Consider the following 20,591-nt stretch of genomic DNA (forward strand, 5'->3'; position numbering starts at 1 on the left):
CTGCGAGGACACTTCATACCTACAATGAAAATAAAAGCGTATAGTGATAAAAATGCTCATTTTATCATATTATAGACTAGTAGCGATGGAGACTCACTGACTTTCCGGAATTCTAAACGAAATCTCGAGAGTAATCCATGTATAAGTGCATAAAATGCGTGTAAGACCTACAACATGTGTGAGTTTTCCTGTATACTATTAACATAATTGCATATATCAGCAAAAGTGATTGATGCAGTGCATAGTGTAACACACTGGAGGTGAATACATACTAACTAATGTTACTGGAAGGCCTTAAACACCTTCCCAAAAATTATCCGAAATAAGCGAAGAACATACTATTCGGTCAGTAAATAGAAATATAGTATCATAAGAGTAAACACAAGGGTTTATTCGTCACAATGAGGTCATTTCATTTGGGAATAATTATGTTGTTACATACCATTTACCAGTGATGTTTCTGAATCATGAGTTACAATCATATCGAAGGATTCTCGTCGCGTCAAAGACCTACATTCCTAAAGTCACTGTAATGGTTACTTCAACAAACTGGCTGTATGTCATCTAAAGCGAGGTGAAGAAAAGGAAATAACATTCATTAAAGTCATTGGTAACTAGCTCGTATGCAATTGATGTGGTGACAATCTCGAATCTGCATCTTATTTGAAATATATCAAATCGAATCTCGAAGCTTTAAACTGTTGACAGCTGGAGGAATGTGTTCATCACGGATAGTGTGAAGAACTGGCTTTGACGCGGAGAAACCAACATATTCCTATGGACGCACACCCACACACACACACACGCACACACACGTGCACACACACACACACACACACACACACACACACACACACACAAATCGAATATCTGAAATATATGAATTACCACCATCATCAAATTTCCATGTAATAACAGCCCTGGGAAAGTAGGGAATTTCTAAGAAATAAATAATGGATCGTACATTGTGTATAAGGTCGGCATACACAACTTCATCATCGCAGCAACTTCGAATTAACCACCACGGCAATCAATATCCTGTATCTCTTTTAAATCCAACCTATAATCATCAGGAGCAGTATCATTCTCATCATATGTAATCAAACCCATCATCGGTATCAACATTTTCATTCTCATGATTAACATCAACAACAGCTTTAACTGCTGAAGATGCTGAACCTTTCACAATGTAGCGAAGATCTAAAAAGTAAATTACTTGGGAACCACTATTTCATGAGTTTTACTCTAGAATACTCGTTGTGCTTTTCTTTCTTTTTGTTCCAAAAAGTAAAGCCCATAGATCAGGAGAAAGATGTCAAAATCTCGCAAGTCTCCATAAACATATCCTTCCACTGATAGTAGGTTGAAAAACAATGGATCACCTTACATACCTTAAAACAGATTAAATCAAATCTTCCATGCTGTCAGATAGAATCACTACTGGTTATTGCTACTTGGATCATTACCAGGAGTTTTCTAATCAATGCAATGATAATTTGAAGTGACAAAAGTTCAACCGATTATATGATACTCAATGCATCGTATCTGAACATCTTCTTGTTTATTTCTTGGAACATTCAAGTCTAATTTCCTTTATTAATGCTGTGTTTTAACTGATCGGTAATTTGGTAAGTGAGGCTACGGCAGGTCTGGTCGTTTCTCTCCCAAAGTTCCAGTCAATTTGAGCTGGGGGTACGTTATCCCTGCATGTATCCATTGGAGTTGTTGTTTGCACTGTGGCCCGTGCAGAGCTCGTAGAGGTCGATCAGTGTTCGGTAGAGCTTTGCACGGAAGACTTCTGAGTCAGTCATCTCACACGTCTTAAAGGAGGAGATGGCGAAGAGGATGTAGTCTTCATGTGGGTTGTAAGAGGCTCCGTAGCCGTCAGGTACCACAGGACCGTAACACATGAACGTGTCTAGCTTCGTCAATACCTGTATGACATAACAGCAGAGCTCCAATTCAGAGATTGTTTACAACATACACAGCTTATTTCATACGTTTTATGGCAATTTCTTTAAAATGTTTTGTACACATAGATATGCCTGCCAATGTAACTTTTAGGGCAGTTGTAAAATGAAAGTGAAAATTTAGAGAATATTTATGAAGTGGTTACTCAAAACAGTTATATAGGGTACATCAAACTGACATACGTCCGTGAGGCTAGCAGCCATACTGAGCAATTTCGGAGCAGAGGACATAAAGAGACGGCGTGAGAGGCAGGCGATAACTGACAAGTCATTGTCTGTCCTCCCGTTCAGAGTTGGTATCATTGCTATCACAAATGCAATGGCTAGTTATCTATATTATCCTTCCTTTGAATGTGACAAATTTAACAGAAATGTAAGTTTGGTTGCCCTAGTCTCAGAGTGTTGTTCTTTGTAACCATTCTCGAACATGACGTTTTTTGTGTTTTTTTTTTTTTTTTGCATGGATATTGGGTTATCTTTTCTTCGTCACCTTCTTCTTCTAAATTCTCTTTCTCCTTTTATTTCCTTCCACCTACTTTTTTGTTGCTATTTTTGCTTATAGAAAAGTGTTCAGTATCTACTTTGTTTACTATCTCCGTATTCAATTAATCAAGCTGCTATTTATTTCCTGGAACTCCTAGTTACAAGCTCTGCTTTTGCGGTTCCTTAGTAATTGTAATAATCATTTCACATCTTGTTATGATTAGTCTTTAATAAAGACCTCTTTTGAAACACATTTTCTAGTTATGTTAAGTTATAATTATATGTTTATTTTGTCTTAAGTAAATTGGTTCTCTTTCATACATTAAATTTCTCTACTATTTCAGTATTTAGTAAAATATGTAAACAAGTTTGCTGGAAGTGTCCACGTTTTTTATCTCGAATACATGACAAGTACAATTCCAGAAATAAATGAGTAGTTAACAATGAATATGAATATATATATATATATATTTATATATATATATATATATATATACACATATATATAATGTAATGCATGGTTTATATATTTCATATAAATACAAACATACCAAATATAGTAACAATACATAAATTGACAGCTCTGTGGTTTGCTCTTTGGTCCTCTCTGAATTGGTAAGATTGCCAGTAGTCATATAAAACTTCACTTCTGTCATCAGATTTGTTCAAAATTAACACCCTGTCTTGTCTTACAATGTCAAAATTGCTATTCTATCTGGCAATCTTCTCTAGAACAACTTTATTCGTCACCAATACCAAAGCAATATACTGATCAAACTGCCTTCATGTTTCAATTTAAAACAAGGCAGATAACTCCTTCCTGCTTACTTGGCTCGTGGAGAGAGTGAAGTGGTTACTAATTCGGAACGACTCGTCAGCGAAGACAGCCGGCATTGGTAGGCCTAGCTCCTGACTGACCTCCCGAAGGCAAATCAGGTGGTTATCAAACCCTTGTCCTGTGATAGTCTGCAAGAAATCATCACGAGACGATTGAAACCACTATAACTTATCATTAATTTGTGTAACTCAAATCAAGAAAACAGCCAAAATGAAAACTAATCCGAATAGTGATACAAGACGATAAGATATATTGTGTGGTCTAAAAAACAACAACAACAACAACAATAACAACAAATGGATAGATCATAGGAACTCAAGAAGTTAAGGTATATGACTGTATGACGGTATCGACTGTACTTGCATTATTCTGTACTTTGAATTAATCAGATACTTTTTTCAAAAAAGTATAAAGATTAAGGTGACTTATCTTGATGAACTGAAAAATCGAGTATAGAACATTTAAGAAATGCTAGTTCACTCTACTCGGATCTATAGCCTGTGCGTATCTCCCTTGATGTCCTTAATCTATGAGTTGTTTGCTGTTTGACACAGACAATTCCTGTGTATATTGTCACTTACGTAAATACGAACAAAAACTATGATCTCGAGTGGAGCATCTGCAGACTGAATCTAGATAATTGATTGACCCACCTGTAAGCATGTATCCGTCTGTGCTTTGATTGCTTCCCTCATTAGTGTCTTCTTCTCCTCAACCTGTAAACATGAATCCAAACATTTAGTTTATAAATATTATTTTCCCACCTGTCCAATTGATCGTGTGGTATAGCAATGAATCGTTAAATTCTGATGATGATGCCAAAAGGTAAATGACAGCTATACAACTCGAAGGAATCTTAATCAATTAAATTCAATTCAATTTTAATTTTCATGTTTCTCATAAATGAAAATAAGAAATACATTAACATACAGTGGACATTAATGGATACTATTCCACAATAGACTATAGAATTTTTTTTTAAAAATGTGATAGATTAAACAAATAATGGTTATTTATCAAACAAATCAGTTTGACGGATATGTAAAAAAGGCAAGCGAGATATGAAGGCACCAACTAAAAGCAAGAGTGCTTAGCGTAGATGACCATTATGGTAGAAATATCTTTCATACATAATTCCATACTTGAGCGAGGTAAAATGTTGTACTTTGACATGTGTACATCCCTTAATCACCTACATCTATCAATATTCGTCACGAGTTTTCTTCAAAACGTATGGTGACAAAAGAAATCTGTCTACTATTCCGGGATGATGAGCGTTGAGAATTCCATCTTACCGTGGCCGTCCGGTCACCTTGCATAGCACGCACAAACTCGAATGCTTCTGGAGAAGCAGCCCGGATGTTGTCTACTCTCCCTTGTTGAAATCGCCGCGTGGAGGCGCTCTCGTACGTACTAGTCAGACAACCATTCATTCTATATGTGAAGGAGGAATAATCATTTTATGATAAAAATCTGTCACTGTTTAGATGTTATTGGACACAAATGTGACATGCATAGTACTTCTAGCGAGTTCCATTAGGGAAGGAATTCTGTTTGTGGTCTTTCTTTCGTATTTTTCCCAAAGTGACATAAGTTCGATGGAAATAAAGAAATTGAATTGAATATAAAGTACTAGCTTACCTCACAATACCGGTAAGTGTTGGGTAGTATTGGCCCCAATATATGAAGAAGATGATTCGTTAAGGGTATTTAGCCAAAAGTTACTCAAAATTATGTTCTCTTACATTCAAAATTATGTTGTTGGTATAGATTGTAGGGCCAAAACAATATTTCAACTTATCATCATTATGTACGACCTCAGTTGGTACGACCATGCATGCATAGTTGAAATCTGTGAGACTGCTCTCAACATTGAACAATGACTTAATTACTTCGAATAATATGAGAATAGTAATAAAGTTTTATAGATCATCTTTACCTGTAGAAGGTAAGTTGAAGTGCAAGTTGCACGAAGGCATCTGGGCTCATGTTCTGTGACTTTGGGAAGTTTTTCCCAAATTTGGTAAACCTCAGCAGCTTCACGTCTGTATTTTTGACGGCACTGAAACGAAGACAAAATAAATGATACCAGACGTCCAATTTGGTCAAGATATGGAGACATGCCTTCTAACTCTTTCTTTGGTGTAGTATAATTCTTGTAGTTTTTGCCCCGGTATTGCTATACGGACTTGTTTTTTTTTTTCATCATATAAGGCGTCATATGTTTGGTCTTTCGTTTTCTAATAATTTCAGTCTGTCCTCGAGATATTTGGAATGTAATCTAAGTAAATAACATGATCCAATTGACGTTCTAAACGTTTGATCTGTTTTTGTAAAGGGCTAAACAAAGAGAAGAGCAGTAGGTGCATTTAAGATTTGGACCTGAGCGTTGGACTGGTAGACATCTGTTAACACAGAGAAGAGTGTACGAAGGCGGATAATCTTTCATCAAAATGGATATCACACTCTATAGGAGTTACTTGTCGTACACCAAAGACATCAGTAACTTGTAGTATTTCTTACTGCGGTTCCTTTGACAGACGGTACAAAGAGAGGAGAAAACGAAACACACTTACAAGTCAATTTGGGCTTTTGCGATCTCGATGTCTTGGAGGATGATTGGAGAAATTTTCCAGTTGAGTTTTCGTGGGTAGGGAAGCTCACAGATAGATTGTGCTCGAGTCAACTTTCGTTTGTGTGTTTCAGAGTCACTGAAAGAAAACACAATCATGGAACAGAGCGAAATGATTATCATTCGAAATATATTCACTCTTCATGTAATATCTATACATTCAGCAATTCGATCTTATGTCCATATATATCATAGCTACTTACTTGTATAATTGTACTCTACAAATGCACCACGCACAAAATGGAAACATATAAAACATAAAAGGCGCCAGTTATATTCCCCGCGTATATGTGAATATAACAACAGAGAAAGTATAATCAGGGGCCCGTTGCATAAAAGTTACCATTATGGTAACTTTGCCATCCAATGGTAATTTCCATGGAATTCTTGATTTTGATTGGCTGTTGAGTATTGTTGCAATGGTAGTTACCACTGGATGGCAAAGTTACCATAATGGTAACTTTTATGCAACAGGCCCCAGGTCTATTACAGATATTTCAAGATAACTAAAGCAGGCATAAACAGATCATCTTGAATAATCTTAATAAGTTTCGAGTTTGCATTAAAAAGAAAACAGAAGGAAAGTAAAAAATCGAGCCAAAAATACTCAGACGTTCGTATTCTTTTGTTTACATACGCCTACACGCATATACGCACACACTCGAACAAGCACATATTACAAAGCAGACGCATACAAAATAATATCTATAATTAGAAATGTAATTCTTATTGTGACGTGATTGCGATTACCATTTCATACGCAAACTCAGAAACATGCGGAAGTGTTAACAGAAGCAGATACGAACTAAAGGTGCCCTTCAGACACAAATTAGATGCAGCTTCAAAGTAAAATAAAAATCAACAACAACGACAACAACTGAAACACATTACTTTCCAAGTAACCACGCAATTCTGCATTGGCCTCAAATCTAAAATTCAACGAACTGTGGAAATGTCCATGACTATAATTGACTAAAAGCATGTTTGCTCATGATGTCTACACAAAATATTCTGCTTCCCCTTTTTATACCTCATTATAGTCTCGAACAGTACTGTTATGTATACATCATAATGTTATCTATGTCTTCTCTCGCCCTTTCTACAGAGGAAACATGCAGCCCGAAGCAGAAAGCCAGTTCGACACTTCCCGGAGTAATTGCGTATAATAGATAACTCACATGTACCGCAGAAGGTGCTCTACAAGCTGAACCACTGCCACGCCTTCTGAAGGTGAGTGTTCGTAATTCAAACCACACGTGCCATCTGTTCCGATGATAAACTAAATGAATATAAAGACCAATGTAGAATTTTTACAATTACATTATAGTACTCAACGTTTTGTTGTGTTCACGAAAATTATGCAAACGAAACAAAACAAAAAGATGGACTGATATTTGAGATTTCATTACATCGCCACATTCAAAAGTAGGTACCGGTATATCAGTTGACTTTGTTCACGGCGATAAGTTTTGTCTGAAAACTGTTAATAATTAGAGTGAGACTGAGGCAAATGACAGAGTATCATTAGATTAATTTGATAGTTCTATGACGGCAATTCAATACCCCCCCCCCCCAAAAAAAAAAAAAAAAAATCTTTTCATAAATATCACATATTTTAAATAAAAAGCACCCATTTTATAAAACATGATGCCTTTTGTTGTTGTTGGTAAGTTATCACAGGATACTATCCGAACAATGAAACTACTTGGACTCGAATGATATTTTCGGAGTGAAATTAGATACAGCTGAAGACAGCCAAGACGTATTCTGGTAAGATTGCATTAATTTTATGAAACTGGCGTGTTTGTTTCCGGAAGGAATGCAAACACACCGCCATCGTAATTACACCAAACATAATTATGCACAGAGTACATTGATGTCGCTATCCCTATTTACCTTCCCGTCGGAACTCACTACCTCCTGCCGGAGGTGTCTAGACAGGGAGATGGGAGAGCCTTTCCTCACTGCTCTAGAGTTTCCTTACAATAAAGGCGTGTAATTGTGACTACACCTTCATTAGTATTTGGTATTTGCATAAGTTATGAAACTAATTCTTGTGTTCATGTCCTGGATGTAAGAAATGCTACAACACAAGTCGTTGACACGTTGCAATTCGGGAGTGTGAATAATACTGTTCTCTGTCGGAAAGCCAAAGTTCTTTTTGTTTAGTTTCTTTCCTTTGGGGATGGGGGGGGGGGGGGCATTGTTTACTTTGAATGCGTATAAACAGCAGAATTGTCATATCTGTGTCTATGGCAAAATTATGATATCCGACAAATTGTAAAGACAAACACCAGTAGTAACTATTACAGGAAATCGGTAATAGAACGTGTCTGGATAATATCTAAACACTCTCGGGAAAATTCAAAAAATTCTGTAGTTAGCTGGATCTAATCCGAACTCCAGCCTTCCTAGGTACATAATTATCATATTGAGAGAAAGTTTGACATGATCATGGGGCAGTTCAGTGGCAGACACGAGCCTCAACTGTCAGGGTGCCACATACACTATAGAAAAAGAGAGAGACACAAAGAGGGAGAGAGAGGTGGAGAAAGGGAGAGAGGGAGGGGAGGGAAAGAGGGAGGGAGAAGAAGGAATGGGCAGTGTAGCCATGGTAACCGCTGCTTAGATACCTGCATAGTTTTGTCGAACCACCTGTTGCCTGTATTCTCAGACGTGCCCCCGCCATGTAACATGTGATGAGCCAGTGGCTCGTCGTCCGCATCAATGGGTTTACCGACCTCAGCCGGTGGGTAATCCATCGGGCTGTCGAGACAGAGAACGAAGATGCACCTCTCGATCATGTCTAGTGAGTCACGATTCGTTGAGTCTGGATAGAGGAGAGGCACAAGTCTGATTTCATATGCATGGTGATACCTTTTTAATTCAGAACTTAATAATACTTTATGCTCTTTATTGCAGCCTTATCATCACGTGTGATAAAGTAATGATATCTTGCTCCGTTGCCAAATAAATGAATGAATAAATAAATAAATGAATATTTTTTTCTTAGTCCTGACGACACAATGGTAAAGACGTGCTAGTAGAAAAGAAGAAGGAAAAAAAAAAGGGGTTAAACAAGATTGATTTCCGTGGGACGCAAAGTATGAGATTCTGTATATAGGTTATTTTCTTATGCAATGTCTCTGTTGGGAAGATGAAATTCATTGCCAGCTTCTGTGTTATGTACTATACCGTGGACAAGTATCAGAATGTCTATCTAGTGTTCTTTTTTAAAGTGAGTGAAGGAGACCATTGATTACCTTCTATCAATCTTGATCTTGACCCTGCCCAGGTTGGTCGGTCAGCTGTGGTCAGCAAGCCCAAGGGAGGTGCGTCAGTTACTTCCTTCGCTGCGTCGACAATGCGCTTGAGTTGACTAACAAGATCCTGGTCACTCAGCCGCTTGAAGTTTATGATAACGTCTAGTACGAAGAACTGGAGAACACAATTATAAAATTATCAAAAATGAATTGATATCTGTTTCGACACGGATGTTTCCTAAAATATCGTCTTCGGAAAAACGAATTTTTTTTTTTCATTTTCGGATTAACAAACTTCGGGAACAAAAAGCCTTATCTCACTTTCGAAATTAGAAACCTTCGGAATAACGAGTCCTCGGAATAACGAACCTTTGTGATAACAAACCTTTGGATTAACGAACTGTAACCGATTCCTAAACCAGCTACAAACCCCAAATCTTCAAATCTTTTTACACGTCTGTTTTCAAATTACGCATGAAAGTACAAATAACTTTATACTCTCTCTTAACTGTAATAATTAAACGCAAATAATGAGATATAACATCCCATTTAACATTGCCCTTTAGTGAATCATAAGTATTTCATAAACAACACGCAATACACGCATAGTTTGTGCGTGCTCATCATATTATGCTACATTCGTTCGGTTATCACGAAATTTGGATACAACGAAAGAAAAGTGCCAAGGACTTCGTTATAACGGGAGTGCACTGCACAAATTCCAACAGATATAGTGTACTGGCAAGTTTGGAGTGATCATCAAATGTGCCCATTGTCTCCGGGTCTTTTTCTCGCACTCACAATTAGAGCTGTACCCATCTATATCATTGGTCATATTATTGAACTTTTTAGGGCTCATTATGATAGTGTGCAATCTTGTTTTTGAAATGAACATTTTAACAGCGCTTTGAGGATCGGTGTAAAAAAAAAATAAATATATGATGTCTATGGGTTACCGTGCACTGGTACTACTATCATTATCATGAAACGACCCTGTAGGGTCCATGATGAAACACAGCGTATAATGATATAGAGATGGAGAGCGGAAATGAATGTATATCCATTGAAGAGTGTGCTGAATGTGAATGCTCTATTGGGATAATATCGGTTTAAGTAACGAATGAAGTCTTCACGAACGAAATTTTCACCATCGTTCTGATTATCTGCAGTATTATCTAAACACCCATTGGCATCATCACCATCAACATCTTCGTTTGTTGTTACCAAGATATAGTCAATAAGCATTTCTTCATTATGTTTTTTTTTTTCGATACGATACCTGATTTTGACACACCACTATGATATGTTCTGGTTCGGGCATGACACTGCAACTTGGTGAGACCAGTTCGTCCTTGACTAACCCGGGTACTCTGTAGGAGGAGAAGAGACGGTAGTACTGCTCCATGCACAGGGGCTGGCCGGGCTTGTTGTGTCTCGCTCTGTCAACCGGTAGCGCTCGCCTGAACAAAGATTCAGAGTAAAAGTAGTCCAAAGTCCTCCACAATTGGGTTGGAAAGAGATTAGAGGAACAGAGAAAAGCTGAAAAAATACTAATGAACACTGTAAAACTTATATGTACACTTGTAAGTTTCAAAACAAATGGTTTTATACCATTGTACATTCCCTGAACGAGAATAATATTATGATTTTTTTGCATGGATTTTTATTTTTGTCTGTGCCCGTGTCTGATTGTTTGTTTGAATGTGTGTATGTGTGTGTGATCTTGTCCAATTGCTTTATTTGTACCTCTTCCTTTTATCTCTTCTGAATCGGAATGCCCATTCGTTTGGTAGATACGCACGTAAATGCAAAGACTTAAAAAAAAAAAAAAACTCAGGGAACTTGCTAATTCTACAAGCTCTGCTTTTTTTCTTTTTCTTTTTTTACAAGATCCCTCCATATTTCTTACTAATTAGGTCCAATTTAACTCATAATAATAATAATAATAATAATTGATATGATTTATATAGCGCCAAATCCACTCTGCAGAGTGCTCTAGGCGCGGAAGGAAGAGAAAGTGAAGGAGATAAAGGACATACAAATATCAAGTACATGTATAATGAGTAGTCAAATTGAGGCTTTAAACAAGTGAGTTTTTAGACTGCTTTTAAAGGAGTCTGATGAAGAACAATTTTTTACGGCTGAAGGTAAGTTATTCCATAAGGTGAGAGCAGCATGGCCAAAGATTTCGTGAAGATCAAATTATGTAAATTACACGTATATATTCATACGTGCTTGTAGGTGCAGTTGTATATATATTATACTTTTGTTATAATTAACTTTTGTTAAAAATAAATAGTACATATACTATCTTATTTTTTTGTATTTGTATTTGCTTCACGACATTTCATCTTCATGTAAAAATCGTTAATGCTACTTTGCAATAATTTTCTTTTATTCTGACACGGAAACAAATAAGTGAAATAATGTGATATGAAATATACATATGATAGGCATTTATATATTATGTATGTGTATGTAAAACTGGAGGAAATTTGATTACTGTTAATGATTATCTAGTAACATCAAAGAAGCACAACACGAAAGGGTAGTCAAGCCGAATCTATTTTCTAAATTACTTGAAGGTTACATTTCTCTGGAGTATAATTACGGCTCCTAACATGATTACGGAAGGACAAGGACTACGTCAATGGGAGTAATTAACAGCAAGCTTAGCGAGCTAAAGGACCTGCAACTTATCATCGCTTCATTAAACGTTGCCGATGTAACACTCTTAACACATTAATTGATAATATCATAGCTGTAATTCATTTTATGCGTCAGCCGTTTATGATATCATCAAGTTAAAAATGTTTAACTTACGCGTCAATAACAACCTTGTAGTCTAAGATACCGGAAATGAGTTTTGCTGCGAAACGTAGCCTTTGACCTTCATCTCTGAAGTGTTGCTTTGGAAAGACCATACCAGGGTTGCTGTTGATAGGCAAGGCGGACCGGTTCTTGAGATACATATCATCCAACCACCAGTCATACGTCTACGATGGTAGCAATAGGGAGAAGAAAGTGAGGAGTACATTCGTGACATCAGGATACACCACATCACATGTAAACTGTGATCAGTTAAATGATGATGATATAAAAACCAGCAAACGAGGGTTAAATGGAAGGTACAGTATTGGTGGAGATGAGAATTGGACTTTTAACATTTTTGCGAGACACCAAGAAAACACTTATGATATAGTTCAGAACATACCATTTTAAGAGGAATTCAAAGTTTATTTGAAGAAAATCGGGTTTGGAATGACTGAAACATCCAAAAACAAAGTAAAACAAAGCGATCGTGATAAAGTGTGGGTCCCACACTTTATTAGAATCATCTTTTTTGGATATATCTCAGCCATTTCAAAACCAATTTTCATCAAATAAACATTGAATTCCTCGTAGAATTACATGCTCTTTCATATTTCATAAGAGGTTTCTCATTATCTCACCAAAAATGTTAGAAACCTGAAATTAGTTCTCATCCAGAACTATACAATCCCTTTAAGATAGATGGATGATGAATGCTCATACAGGGAGAAAAGTGCTTATAACAGGGAGCTAGATAATAGAGAGAGAAGGGGCGGAGAGAAGGGGGAAAGAGAGAGAGGGGGTGGGAGTACATGGGGGAGGGAGAGAGAGAGAGAGAGAGAGAGAGGAAGCGCATACAGATCAATATAATAGGGCCTATAAATTCATTCATTCATTCTTCCATTTCCAACAGAAACGTATAAATATTTTACGGACGTTGAATGCATAAATTGCATTACAATGTAAAATAAACGAGACGTATAAGTTTGCAAAATGTTGCAAGTGCTAGAAATATGGAGGAATGCTAAAAAGCAACCCTTGTAGGGTACGCCCCCCCCCCCCCCTTACGAATGACAGAAACAACTATGGGAGCAAGAATGACAGGTATAAAATACACAACATCACACAGCCACACACTGCATTCCACAATATCTCCTCAGTGACATCTTGATTACTACTAGTATGTAGGTCTTTACATCTTCTGACCAGGGTACGACTTCCCTACCTGTTTGTAGTCATGACTACGTGTAATATTGATAAAATTGTTGATCTAAGATCTATCTTGTTAAATGTATGTATATCATATAATATATATAAATGATGCTATAGTTGGTTTGACACACCCATGACAGACCTACCTCCCGAAATGCCTCGGCGGTCGGGAAATGAATGCATGTACCTATATATAATTCCACTGAAATGAACTCTAACTATGTAACTAGACAATAAATCAATAATTATCTTTGTCATGATGTGAGTATAGCACCTGTTCCCATTACATAAATAAGGAAAAATTAAAGAAAAAATAATGTACTTCTTCCAATCAATAGGACATAATACATATATAAGAAGAATACATTTCATCATATTGAATCAAAGTAAATGCACGAGCGTTTGTTGTAATTGTGAGGGAAAGGGAAAATGTTAGAATGTGATTTCATAAAATCTGTAACAATTATGTATAAATGTACCTGTGCAAAAAAAAAAAAAAACATACATGAAAACAGAGAAAGACATGGGCAAAATAAGTGCTTAAACATAAACAATGGGACGAATACCAATGATTATGTTACTCATTATGAAATAAGACCAGAACATTCGCTTGCTAATATGATTTCTCGAAGTATTATATAGATTGCTGCGAAACGAATTTGAATGATAAAACAGAGCATATTGCGCAATCACATCACCGTCTGTCGCAAAATTGAATGACCGCTTCGCAAAGTTGCGGGGTACTTTCCACGAATTTGAATGACGATATTTTAGATTTTATTGACACGAATACAGATTGAATTGATCGAAAATGAATATGAGCGACAAAACGGCACCTTGTGGACAAAACCCGTCATCGATTTGACTGGCGAACCTACGAAATAAACAGCAAACATCTTAACTATTTTTGATCTGTTTACGATATCGTTTAATTTGATATCAGCACTGGTTTGGGTTAACTGTTTTCAAAAGGGCCCCATTTTTCATCATCAACAACAAAAACAACAACAGCAACAACAACAACAACAACGCTTATCCCCCCCCCCAAAAAAAAAAAAAAAAACCACCTTGTACTGTGATGCATAGTATCAAGACAAACAACCAACAAACAAACAAACAAAACCCCACAATCACGACTGACTTTATAGCCGTACATAAACTGTTACATCTCCAAATAGCTCATCTTGATCTAGCTGTTTCTATCAAAATTTCGATGCTACCATACGGATACCTACCCAATTGACTTTGGTTTCTTTGATTATTAGCAGCTGCTGTTGTAAGAATTCCCCCTCCCCGCCAGCCCGCAGAAATTCCTCGATGAGGGCGTGCGTCCTTGCGTACTGTTCCCGCGTCACGAGAGGCCGTAACGATTTGAAGTACTTCTCCATACTCTGCCGTAGAGGGGGCACTGGCAGAGTCGGCAATGGCTTCTGTTGTATAGTGAGAGATAAGAAGAAACTCTTCGATTGTAATTTTGCCCATAAGTAAAGCTATTTATAACAAGCAGACAAAAAAAAAGAAAAAAAATGTCGTTTCATGGCACTTTATTTTGATCGAGAACAACAACAACATAAAAATCATTCATTATGTCAATATTTGAGGAAAATCAGAATGCTGGTAAAATACACGTGATTATCTATAAGATAATGACTGTAGTCATGAAATTAGTGATTGAATAATCGCTGAAGATAAAGTCTACTTCATTTTTACAAGGTGACATACCAGGAAAAATCCTATCTCAATAATTCTGTCGCATTAAACCTTATCTTCAAAAGGTTTCTTGGTAGGCCTATTAGTCTGGGTGCCAGAGGCTGAACCTTGTTTTGTTTTTTGTTTTTGTTTTGTTTTGTTTTGCTTTGCTTTGTTTTGTTTTTTGTTGGTGGTTTGAGCATATTTTGAGGATGCTGAATCCTAATCTGGATCAACTCTTGCATCCTTGAGGGTTTTGAGATATTCAAAATGGCCGCCAACATGGCCGCCAAAATATGATATTCCTATATATTTCCTAATGGCGACAAAAATGGACACAAAAATTGCGTTTAACTGCATTTCCAGGGTGCTGAACCCAAATCTGGATGATGCAACTACTGCATTCATGAGGATTTTGAGATATTCAAAATGAAAATTCCTATATATTTTCTTTGACGGTGAAAAATGTGAAAAATGTGACGTTTTTAACCTATTTCGTGGGTGCTAAATCCGAATCTGGACAAAGCAACTCTCAGCATCCCATACATTTTTGAGATATCCCAAATGGCCGCCAAAAATGTAAATTGTGATATTGACATTTTCTAAATGTGAATAAATTGGAAATAAATTGATGGTTTTTCCCTATATCGAGGGTGCTGAATCCGAATCTAATGTATGCAAGTCTTTCATCATGGAGGTTTTTGAGATATTCAAAATGGCGGCCAATATGAATATCAAAAAAATCTCAAGAATTCAAAAGTTGCATCAACCGAATTCGGATTCAGCACCCTCGAAATAAGGTAAAACCATAATTTTCGTGTTGATTAACCTACCATTTATAAGGAAATACATTGTACTTAATATAATATATGACATATAAAGACATTCAAAAAAAAATCTTCATTGGTACAAGAGTTGCATCAACCAGATTCGGATTCAGCACCGCCGGAAAAGAGTAAAACCATCAATTTATTCTTCATTTTGTACAATTCATACAAAAGGAAATAGGAAGTACTTAATATCAAAATTTCAAATTTTTGGGCGGCCATTTTGGAAATTTCAAAACCTTCAGGGATAAAAAATTTTTCATATCCATATTCGGATTCAGCACCCTCGATATAGTTTAACCCTATAAAGCCCAAGGGGGGGGGGCACATTGTGCCCCCTACCAGATTTTCATTTGCCACTCCTTCGCCCTTAATTCGATTTCAACCAAATTTGGTGACTTTTCCTAAAATCTTATTGCAAACATTTTGATATATAATTTAGCTATATTTGATGTTGCTGGTTGCCATGGCAACCATAAACTGACAACCATGTCAGTCAGATTTTGCATCCTTTTTTCTGTTCCCATTTTATTTAACAGCATTACAGTGTATGAAATGGGTGTTTCTTGGCTGAAATTTGTTGAAGGAGCAAAATTTGAAGTAATTATGGTCCTGGAAAGTTTTTCTTATTATTTCCTTTGTTTTTATGTGACAAAGGCATAAAGCAATAGATATAATAGAGACAATTGAAAACAATAATATTTTCTAAAGATTGCCCTTCTATTTTGAGTTATTTTGATTCCTTCGCCCAAGTTATGCCTCTAATATCATTAGCTTATCATATTATCAATTTGCAATCTCAAAATTCCAGTATATGCAAATATTAAATGTCATAACTATACATGTACCCATCCCAAACATTTCATCTCAGGTCTCATAATGTTTCACTATGTTGATCTGAATAGCGCGCCCATGTGGTGACCTTGAGAAATTTCAACCACAACAAATAATGAAATTCCACTTGTTTATCATTTGTGGCAAATATGAAAATGATTGGTCTATAATAAGACATATATAATGGGGATAAAGAAATTATACAGAAAAATCATGTTTTTAGCATATTTCGTATGTATTTCTTTATATTTTGGTAAATAGCGCCACCTTGTGAAAATTCAAATGTACGGTCATGTAGAGTATGAGTTACTCTACCCATGTGCCAAATATGGCGATGATACATCAAATAATTTAAAAAAAGTTATATAGGGGGCACAATGTGCCCCCCCCCCCCCCCTTGGGCCTGCGAGGGGTCAAAATAGCTTGGACTTAATAGAGTTAAAACCATTAAAGCTTTTCAACTTTTCATCATCTATAAATGGACATATAAAGAAATTTAGATATTTGGCGGCCATCTTGAATATCTCTAAATCCTCATGAATGCAAAAGATGCATCATCCTGATTCAGATTCAGCACCCTGGAAATGCAATAAAACCCCATTTTTTTCAATTTTCCAATTTTTTTCCACCATTTATAAGGAAATATATAGGAATTTCATATTTTGGCAGCCATTTGGGTTGCCATTTTGAATATCTCAAAACCCTCAAGGATGCAAGAGCTGCATTATCCAGATTCAGACTCAGCACCCTCGAAATAGGGTAAATCCATCTAAAAAACACCGGGCAGACGGTAAAGCAAGGTTAGGCCCAAAATATGACTTTGGCACCCAGACTATAGGTTTTGGCAGCAGATTAAGAGGTCAGAAAAATAACAGCGCATTTGGACAACTAAAATCATCGAAAGTGTACATGCTTTCTCTCATCTAAAACAGGCATTGTTTGGATTTTCGTTAGAACTAGCTATGGATTCCATTAAAGCTTCGCTTTTCTTTACACCAAGTCTTACAAAACAACCTGAATCTAGTGACGTCTGCGCTGTATTTTCAGTATACTACATTGTATTTGTATTACACACTTTATTTGTGCGACCCGAGGAATCTATAGGATAGGCAAAGTCGGCGGCGAGGATGATTCCATAGTTTGTGTATGAATGCTTTGGTACTCTGCGGTAAACTTAACTTTGCCATATGACATCGTATAAGTAAATGAATACAAGTATGGTGGAAATTGACAGGTAAACCCTTGGCAGCGTGTACATTGAACCATTAAACCTAAACTATGATTTCCCGCTTCTTCTTGGCGCCACCTATAGATGATAGTCTTTTTTCCAGCTTGGTATTCCTTAGAATAGATATTTCCTCTGTTCTGCCTTCAGATTACCCTAATATTTGCTTAACAGTAATTACTAAGACGGGACGGTCATGTCTGTCCCGTTTTCAAGGGCCATATTCTTTATAATGTCAGAGAATGAATATTGAAAAGCTGCATTTTATTTTGCATTCAGTCTAACCGCCCCATTAATCCAAACATGCCTTCATTAAATTTATTGGCATGATATTTATTCATTTCTGTTGTCAACACATTTCCATTTCACTAGTAATAAACACTTTGATCCCTAGAGATTGTGACAAAAATTGACTTTCTAAAGAAAACCTGACTCCAGTCACATGTCAAATTAGATAGTAATATTTTCTCCCAGCTTTATCTTGTTGCAAGAAACTCGAGTCTCCTGAGGCACTCTCAGGAATGATCAACTGCACTTTAGGTTACAGTACCGAGTACGCCTACTCGCACGAATCATTTAACAGGTTTATTACGTTCCTTATGTTTGCATTACAGTTCTCTCGCTCCATTTCGCCCATCAGTCGATAGGAATAAACACGTCTTGTCGGACAGTATCGATTCGTGTGGAACCATGATGGCAGGGGACCAATCTATCATCCATATATTTTCAGTCCAAAAACATGTTGAGTAAATGCTTATTATTTTGTCTGTAGGTGACTACCGGTTGGGTCAGGGAGGTGAGACGAAAACTCCCTGGCTAGGTGCAGCATGTTAAATGTAAGCACTTCTATGAGCATCTCGCACAATTAAAATACAAGATTGCTCACTCCTGGACATCTTTGTCCGAGTGTCCCAAAGGCACAAAAGCTTGAATGCATTATGTAACGTCGCCTGTATGATATCATGCCTGACTTTGACAATGCACGAACATAATATCGAATTATTATAGCAAGTAACTCTGATTAATGAATATGACAATCAATCAATCAATCAAACAAACAAACAAACTAGCAAAAACAAACAAAATGGAACTGAATCACAAATATACAAGGTAGGTCTATAAGCACGGTCAAACAAGCCGGAGACATTTAAGATAGTTCATATACATCTATACGTGGCAAAGATACGTGGAAAATGAGGATTATGCTGTAACACACTCTCCAAGACAGAAAAGTAAATTTATCATTTGTGAACGGAACACTGAGCATTGAACGTGTATATTTGATAAATAGTAACTGATAATACAAATGCACTAAAGTATGAACTACCAATTTCTAATAACCCTCGTTTGCTTGAATCATCATTATGTCGCTGTTTTATGGCTGTTTTCTTCTTTTTTTCATTTAAATCTTAATTTCTGATTCAGCAAATTCTCTAGGAATGAGTATAGAGTAGTAAAATGGTGAAATGATCTTACCAGATTAATTGGGTTTGTGATGTCATCGTCAATCTCTCCATTAGTCACGTACTGGGGGTTGTGACGGGTCGGCATGTGGTTCATGTATGACACGTAGATGGCGGATAGACGCGAGGCAGAGAATGGAATCAAAGGTGCCTGCCTGCGACTCCGTGGTCGAGGCGAGGTTTTCCTTCTCGATTGATCGAGAGAAACTTGAAGGGACAACATTCAATGAGCGTGGCTCCTCACTTTCATACGTAGTGACCACTTGACCACAGCTGGTTAAAGGTCTGTGAATAAAGCAACGTAAAGCTAGAATGTTAACAAACTTTGCAGAGGATAATAGAGACGGGCACATTATTCATGAGTGTCCAACAACAATCTTATGAAGAAAACAGCATTCGGTGCTCGACATAAATACAATGTACAACAGAGTGAGAAAAAAAAAATCATCCACTAAACAGAAAGATGCACTAAAGTTAGACCCCGTGGACATCTTGTTGGCACCCCTGATAGCAACTGACAACCCTCCTTACTAGCGATGTTTTACCGACGTGGGATGACTCATTTGTGAAGATCAAACATTTTCACGTCATTCCCAGATTGCTTTGTTTTCTTTGACAGTGGTTTGGGTCTCTGAACAATAAGCATAGCAATCGATATTCTTTGTTGCTGTACATGATATTCATGAGATAATCAAATCTCATCACTTGAATGAGAAACGCACCAATGTGTTTTCTTAAACAATTATGGATTGCTTGATGACAATGATAATATTGCAGACTATAAAGATGACAGATAAGTGGAGCGATTTTTTAAATTACCTTCTTCATAACATGACAAGTTTTTTGGGAAAAGGGCGATTTTCTGCTTTTTCCTCGTGTTATTTTTCAAGTAAGAGAACTTACTCTTTTACGTTGCTTAATATTTACCGTTTTACGCAGGGGGAAATGCGTCATTCTGTTTGAACAGTCAATCTTAAAGCCACTATGGAGATGATATAGGTGTTTTCTGGAAATGTCTGTACACGGTAATATTGGAAAATAACATGTGAATCCTGTTAACACTGCATTCACACGATTGCTACAAAGGGCAAAGTCATTTCATCATCATTATATCACTCCAGTGCCATATCAAAGGATGCCTCTCTTGTCGTAACGACTTACAGAAACTATTTCGCGAACAAACAAGGACATCGAAGAAAGAACAAATAAACTGTTCGTCCTTTAGATGTCACTGTGGTACGCAGTGTGTGTTCTAACATCAGGGAAGCTTTCTCACCCTGATGAAGAGTCAACTGCTGTTAATTATTCATCTGTACTAGAAATTCAGGACAAAATCACAAAAGG

At 36.8% G+C, this 20,591-nt stretch overlaps 1 protein-coding gene across 1 annotated transcript; it reads right to left on the reverse strand.

Annotated features, from left to right (window-relative positions):
• Positions 1-1,697: 1,697 nt before the first annotated feature.
• LOC139711568 (choline O-acetyltransferase-like) lies at positions 1,698-19,344 on the reverse strand. The gene is made up of 13 exons (XM_071623446.1): positions 19,261-19,344; positions 14,445-14,639; positions 12,010-12,182; positions 10,466-10,646; positions 9,187-9,361; positions 8,557-8,753; positions 7,102-7,202; positions 5,868-6,002; positions 5,231-5,353; positions 4,587-4,725; positions 3,945-4,007; positions 3,282-3,419; positions 1,698-1,934 (listed from the first exon to the last, which is right to left on the reverse strand). Exons 1-13 carry the CDS (start codon positions 19,342-19,344, stop codon positions 1,698-1,700), a joined length of 1,941 nt encoding a protein of 646 aa, XP_071479547.1.
• Positions 19,345-20,591: the final 1,247 nt, after the last annotated feature.

Source organism: Diadema antillarum, unplaced genomic scaffold, assembly GCF_040938485.1.
Source record: "Diadema antillarum isolate AM-2024a unplaced genomic scaffold, OU_Dant_1.0 seq00001671_RagTag, whole genome shotgun sequence".
NCBI lineage: Eukaryota > Metazoa > Echinodermata > Echinoidea > Diadematoida > Diadematidae > Diadema > Diadema antillarum.

Bases quoted from the DNA above. Each gene is read 5' to 3' on its own strand.
- LOC139711568 (XM_071623446.1), bottom strand. From the start codon at position 19,344: ATGAACCACATGCCGACCCGTCACAACCCCCAGTACGTGACTAATGGA. The intron at 14,640-19,260 runs GTAAGATCATTT...ACTATACAACAG, and splicing joins TCACAAACCCAATTAATCTG to AAGCCATTGCCGACTCTGCC. The intron at 1,935-3,281 runs GTAAGCAGGAAG...TATGTCATACAG, and splicing joins TCACTCTCTCCACGAGCCAA to GTATTGACGAAGCTAGACAC.